The 6,883-nt window shown below is 51.3% G+C and overlaps 1 protein-coding gene across 2 annotated transcripts in view; it reads left to right on the forward strand.

Annotated features, from left to right (window-relative positions):
* Window positions 1-114: 114 nt before the first annotated feature.
* The window catches only part of ARSG (arylsulfatase G), a 28,685-nt gene continuing 21,916 nt past the window's right edge, over window positions 115-6,883 (forward strand). The window contains exons 1-5 of one of the 2 annotated variants that reach the window (XM_085304729.1): window positions 115-351; window positions 524-711; window positions 1,935-1,982; window positions 2,469-2,580; window positions 2,847-2,984. In XM_085304729.1, the coding sequence (XP_085160855.1) occupies window positions 131-351; window positions 524-711; window positions 1,935-1,982; window positions 2,469-2,580; window positions 2,847-2,984 (707 nt within the window). In that variant the 5' untranslated portion in view covers window positions 115-130. The remainder of the gene's footprint in view (window positions 352-523; window positions 712-1,934; window positions 1,983-2,468; window positions 2,581-2,846; window positions 2,985-6,883) is intronic. The other variant, XM_085304730.1, reaches the window with a different exon arrangement.

Below are 6,883 nucleotides of genomic sequence, written 5' to 3' on the forward strand. Positions count from 1 at the left end.
CCAAGGCTCCGGTGCTGTTGGTGTTTGCTGCCCTTAACGTGCAGCAGAGAACTGGGCACGGGCCGTGAGCCGTCGAAGCCGGCTCGGTGCGGAAGCAGCCGCGCTCGCGGGAAGGGGCTGTCCGGGTGCCATGCGGGCCCCTTCCCCGGCTGCGCTGCCGGTGCTCGCCGCCGCGCTGGCCGGGCTCCTCTGCGGCCGCGCCGAGCCCCCCGCGCCCAAGGGAGCCGCTCGTCGGAAGCCGAATTTCATTATCATCCTGGCGGACGACCTGGGATGGGGGGATCTCGGGGCCAACTGGGCGCAGACGAAGGACACCCCGAATTTGGACGAGCTGGCTGAGCAAGGCATGCGGTAAGCGTCTGAGCGGCGGGTCTCTTGGCGGGCGTCCCCGTCGCAGCCGATGGGGTTCCCCCGCGGCGGGCGGCAGGGCCAAGCGGCGTTTGCAGACACCCGGCTCGGGCGCAGGGGCCGGTGCTGCAGCCTGCTGCCACGTCTCGCAAGCGAGGGGTCCCGTGCTTTGCAGGTTCGTGGACTTCCACTCGGCCGCGTCCACGTGCTCCCCGTCTCGCGCCTCTCTGCTCACCGGACGGCTCGGCGCTCGCAACGGGGTGACCCRCAACTTCGCCATCACCTCGCTCGGTGGCCTGCCCCTGAACGAGACGACGTTAGCCGAGGTCCTGCGGGAGGCTGGGTACAGCACGGGGGCTATAGGTAACTCCGGCCTTACCCAGGGCCCTTCCATCGCGTGGGTTGGGACAGGTGCCGGCAGCTGGAGGGATGAAGCTGCCYGTCTCTGCCTTGTGATGGAGACAGCGATGGTGGGTAGCTTGTCGCCAGCTTGAAGCTCGGGTGACAACTAATGGGGAATTCAAAAGATCGAGCGTGAGAGATTTTGCACTTCCTTCTCTCTGTTTGCAAATGCACACATAAATAATTTATCAAAAAAGAGTAATTTTCAAGCATAAAAGCCTGAAATTTGGGCCTGCTCCAGTTTTACATTGAAGCTCTGGTTGCATAACCTTGGAAGTGAATACACTCTGTTTTCATCAGAAAACATGACTGTGCAGAATAGCTCTGTCCTCACGCATCCCACGCTGGTTTTGACACGCTCAGTGCTGCCTTGGAGTGTGATGCCATGATGGTCGGTGTCCGTGACTTGTGGGTGCCCTCCCGTCGATGAGGGATTGTCATATCGTCTTCCCCGTCACGTGCAGAGAGCGGAGCGAAACGTGAATTCCCGTTCCAGCCGTCAGACTGGGATGAAAGTGTCACAGAAACCAGGAAAGTCAGTTAGTGAAACGCATCTGTGGTCGCAGCCCGACACTCGCTCACAGTGGAGAGCTCTGCTTTGACTTCGAGGGTTGTTTGGCTTGCAAACTGGTGTGGAACTAAGCCTTTTCTTGCTTTTTGTTGTACTGAATTTTGCAAAGCCCTGRGAATGGGGCAGGAGCTGACGTTTGGTCTGCTTGGAAGGTCCTTCTTGAACAGCTGTGCCAAGCAGGAGCACGTGAGAGCAGGGTGCCCCGAGCCAGGGTGGCACAGGAGCCCTCAGTTTCTCTTTGCTTGGTTAGTTTTTGCTGTTCTCATATCAGCATTCTCGGTGCAAGCAAGGGTGAGGACACCATCGTGTGCTGGAGCTGGGAGGATGAAGCTGGTTGTTTAGAACCGATTTGAAAGTCTTCTGCTCCACCACTGAATGCATGAAAGAGCCTTTTAAAGCTTCAGSCAGTTGGTTTGCTCAGACACCAGATACCTTCAACATTTTTTCTGGGTTTCTGCTAAGCTGCATTCTAGAAATCAGGCCAGCAAAAACAAGTAGCCTTTTTGTTGCTAGATTAAAACCTTCTGCACTGTGCCCTGTATGTAATCACTGCTAGCTGCAAAGTCCATAGCCCAGTTAATCTCTGAAAAGACTATTTATGGCTTCTCTGCAGGCAAATGGCACCTGGGRCACCATGGCCGCTATCACCCCAACTTCCGCGGTAAGGATTTCCCTCTCTCCTCCAAGCCGGTCACAGGCTGATCGTTGCAGGCCTCCTGGGGRATGATTTGTGGAGTGGGATGCCACTCCTGGCAGTGGAGGTGGAAAAGGGGATATTTCTGGCATATAAGCCAATACTGAGGGCTTCTGCTTTGTGGCTCCTGCTTGGTTATGCTGTCCCACGTCTTCAGTGAGGTGGTTTCTGAAAGGAAGAGGCTGCCAGGGAAAAAAATGCAGGGAAGTGAAAACAAAAAAGAGATGTCAGTGAACTTTCCGGTAGCTATGATGTGAGCAGGGCAGATGTGTCTGGGTCCTCCTGGATGGGTCATGAAGGTGGCCTACAGTGGGGCCTCGCAGCTTCAGTTCGGAGCAGGCTTTGCTCCCCACATGCCAAAATACTCAGTAACCCCAACTGCACAAACAATTTAGAAGAGCTGAACTCCTCCCAGCAATCTCRCCCCTCCTCATGCGCTGGTTTGAACCTCAGGTTTTGACTACTACTTCGGGATCCCCTATAGCCATGACATGGGCTGCACRGACACCCCTGGCTACAACCTCCCGCCGTGTCCCGCCTGCCCTCGGCACGTCGCAGCGGCCAGGTATGGCTCCCGCGGGGAAGGGTCCGTGTGCAGGGCTGTTTAAATGCCAGGACTGCAAGGCAGGAATTTCCACCCCAGCCCTGAGAGCCCTTGGGGCTGGAAGATGAAGGCTTTGCTGTAGACATTTGCTATGGGCATTTGCCTTCCTTGGCAGAGAGCTAAGGGTTGGCTGTGTTGTGTTGTGTCCCTGTGAGCTGCCAGTGGATGGGCTGGTCCRCTCATACCAGTACTGGTGACTAATGGGGCTTCTGATTTCTTCCTGGCAGCTATGTGAAAAAAGACTGTTACACGGATGTGGCTCTTCCTCTCTTTGAAAACATCACTATTGTCCAGCAGCCCGTCAACCTGACCAGCCTGACGGCACAGTACGCAGAAAAAGCATTGCAGTTCATCCAGCGTGCCAGGTAAAGATGCTGTGCACCAGCCCAGTCACCAGTGTCCAGCCCTCAGCCGGGAGAGTTTGTGGAGTCACTGCAAGCGTTTTCTGGTGATTATAAGGGAGCAAGGTATGGGTGTTGCTGGTAGGTTGCTAGTCCAAGAGAAATGATGACTCCAGGGTGCTTTCCATGGGCTGGAGAGCRGTAGGTGTTTCATGGGTGTTCCCTGCCAAGCCTTTTTTTTTTTCCCTGAGCTCTGCTGTATCTGAGAGCTGAATTTGGCAGCTGGGTCTTAGCTGACAATGCTCTGGCTGTGACCATCCCGCTGTGATGTTGATACTGCAGAACAAATAAAGCAAACTAGCACTAGCTGAAAGCTGCRCACATGTATGAGGAATCCCGCTCTAAGAAGTGCGGCATTTGTGTGCTGCCGGGGAGAGCAGATTTTCTCTAATGATTCCCAGAGAGCAGATCTGTGAAGAGTAAAATTCAGCAGTTCTGCTCTCAAACCCGCTGAAAGAGGGAGCAGCCACCTAGGATTTCACTGATGTTCTGCGGGATTACCATAGAAGTGCTTTGGCCTTCAAAACATCTCCTGTAAAGAGATCATGTGCGTTTATAAATACAATTTACTAGAAAGGTCAAAGCTTTTGATCTCTGTGTATGCTGGCTTGTACTGTGTCTCGCTTACAGAATGACGGGGAGTTGAGTCAGAAGTGCCATGAGATCCCAGGTGGCAGGAACAGAGCGCAAGCTTTGCTCTCTCTTGTTGTGTTGGAGGTGGGAACAAACCAGAAGCCCAAATGGAAAGGGTGCCACTGCCCATGGGAATAAGTGTTTTCTACAGACTGTTATTTAACTAAATATTTCATGGGTGCAAAGGCATTTCAGTGGTCTGGTATCCTACAAAGGCTGGGTCAGAACTAGAAAACTCTTATGCTGGAGCCCAACTTTCTCTTTTATTTCTTTCAATGGTTCCAGACTAGACCTGGTAGAATCATCAGATTTGGAGCAGTCTTTGCCCTGCTTTTCCCTGTCCAGCAATCTCTGATCTCTCAGAAGCAGGCAAAGGTGTCATTAGGGTGAGCGTTTTGCCTTGCTGCTCTCAATTCAGAGGCTTTCCCAGAAGAAGCAAAAAATATCACCAGCAACCAGCGTGGGCAGATTGCCCCTTGTCGTCTAAGGTTTCCCCACTATGTGATGCCATGAAGTATTTTTTTACAAACAAGATAGTGTTGTTTGCTGGTGGCCACACAAGAGAGTGCATGCTATGGTCTCTTGGGTCCATGAGATGTTTGAATTATTGCAGGGTGTGGAGCAGAAAAATTCCTTAAGTTAAAATGTAAGAATTAATTAACTAACGTGACTTCCCCTCTCTGATGTAATCATGGCCCAGCTGTAGGACCATGCACACTTTGGCTTCTAAAATGGGACTGGACATCGGTTCCTCAGTCCTAGCCACTCAGGAGAAATCTGAGCAGAATAAAATGCTTGGTGGTGGTAACCGGAGCAGTGGGACTTAGGGTCCATTTTCTCTGGGCCTTATAGGAAAATTAGGAATCCAGGCTTGTAGTTCCCAAATGAATAAAGCACATTTCCTGAGTTGCGGAGATGAGAACCCTGAAATCTCTGCTGATGGGCTCCCTGTCGTGTTTTGTAATTCTAATCCCTATTATTTGAGGATTAGGAGCAGTGACTTCACAAAATATCTTTCTGCAGTGTGAAGAGGGGAAATGCTGCAGGGCAGTGACTGGTCTTGGAGCCATCTGAATGGTTACAGCCCATTGCTGCTGGAGGGGAATCGCTCTCCTTGCTAAGAGCATTGCTAATGGTCTTATAAGGGGCAATTCTGAACCTTTGTTAAGTGATAACCATCAGTTTCCCAAGCACAGATTCAAGAAAGGCAGGTGTGTGTTGTGATGTTTGTTCAGAAATGATGGAATAAAGGTTTGTGTGCCTTAAAAAGCACAAAAAAGAGCACASAGGCAGGGAGAAGATTGCAAGAAAGTTTTAGGTGCTGCAGGGGCAAGCAGTGGAATTATGGCCCAGAGAAAACCTCTAAATGCACCAAATCTTTTTGACTGAATGCTGCCTGCAAGGACTTAAGAGAAAAGTCCTGCCTTTCCTGGAGCAACAGGAACATACTGCTGTATTCCCTCTGCTTTCCGGATGGCCAGTAGCAGCTGGGGGCTCCTGGGCCAAGCAGGACTCAAATCCCAACCAGAAAGTGTAGTGCTGGTTTGCTAGTGCTGCCTCTTCTCGGGAAAGCCTTGCACAAACTTCCCCAGAGTCCACTGAAGGGCCCATCAATTTAGAGTTAATCTCCAGTGCCTTTATTGATTTGTTTTTATATCTTTATATAAAGATATAAATTTTTATAAGCTTAGCTACCATTTTGCTTTCAAGTTTCCTCCCTCAGAAATGAAGAAGTAGCTACTGCATGCAACTGCTGCCTTGGCTGAGCAGTGTGCTGTGCGGTCAGGATGGAGGGCTGTTCTATGGGCAAGTTGAATACTTGGGTTGGAGTTGACAGCCACACCAAACCACCTGGTTCGTTTTGGTGTTTCTCTGCTTGAATGCAGTTTGTGCAAAATCTGAGCCCTCCAGCCTGGCAAATGTGCTTTGTTAGACTTTGGAACCAAATGGGTGTGCTCCAGGTTAATAGAAAAAACTTTTAACCTCCTAATAGATATTTTGGGGTTATCTACGTTTACGGAGAACTGGATTAAACAGGTACCTGCTTTTTCTCTCACCCTCTTTGATAGCTTACTTCAGTTTTACTTTGCCTGACTCACGCGCTATGGGGCAACGAAAAGAACACTGGATTTGTCATCTCAGTGTTTTTTTAACTAGTCATGTCAAGGTTGAGCAATTTGCGGCAGTGAGATTTGGCTCCATCCAGAAGAGCACTTAGAGCGCAGTGAACATGAGAGCAAAGGCCAAGGACATTAGTCTTAACTTATTGATTAAAAGTTTGCTCAGTTTTGGGGAGAAGGAATGAATTAAGAAATGTAGATGCAAAAGGCTGACAGACTTTACAGCTGAGTAGCGCGGTAGTGAGTCCATCTGGATCGTTCAGGTTGTTTTCCGTCAGTCCGAGGGCCAGTCTGCTCACGCAAGCCCCCCGTGAAGCGCATGGGGTAAACCCTCCTTGTTCGCGTTGTACTTCAGGGCTCCAGGCCTGAGCCAGGGCTGCGCTGTGCGGTGAATGAGGCAGACGCGAAGCAGAAAAATGCTCCTTGCTGCGCAAGAGCTGCTGAGCACAAGCTTAAATTGGTGCAGTTCTGCAGCTAGGAAGTCAAATGGACACGGAGCATTTTTTTGTGTGATGAAGGGGCAGACGTTTCTGCGTGAAACCGAACAGCTCTTTACTGCAGAGAAGAGCTTTGGGTGAACTTCAGCCATCTCCGTGGGCTGATGAAACCAGTGTCCACCCTTCAGGCCAAAACACCTGCTGGCTCTCGGGCTGCTCTGCTGTCCCTGGGAGGGACTGGTGGTGGCAGGTCTCAGCTTAACGCCCTGCTGAAATGGGAGTCAGGGGAAGCTTTCCCYGTTTCTGGAGCTCAAGAAGAAAGGTGCCACGTAGAAAGAGGTAGATTTTTTGCAGCAGTGACTCATAAGAAGTGCAGTCAACACCCCTGCTTCTTAAATTTCAGTATTTTGCAGGAGCTGTAGCAGCCCCACGGGGTGCTGATAGGGCGCGAAACCTTTTCTGGCTCCGGCTCTGCTACGGAATAAGGAGGCTTTTTCAGGGAGGGATGAGATTTATTAATTCGTGATCTCCAGGTGGGTGACATCTGTTAGGCAAAGGAAGGAAGCGTAGGCCACGGGCCGTAAACAGGCTTTGAAGAGGCCGGGAAAGCATCTTAGTTCCTCCCGGAGCTGGCGCGGGCCGGCGCGGTGGCCGCAGCTCCCGGGCCGCGGCG

This window comes from Rhea americana, unplaced genomic scaffold (genome assembly GCF_003343005.1).
Source record: "Rhea americana isolate MKP2758 unplaced genomic scaffold, rheAme1 scaffold_21, whole genome shotgun sequence".
Classification (NCBI taxonomy): domain Eukaryota; kingdom Metazoa; phylum Chordata; class Aves; order Rheiformes; family Rheidae; genus Rhea; species Rhea americana.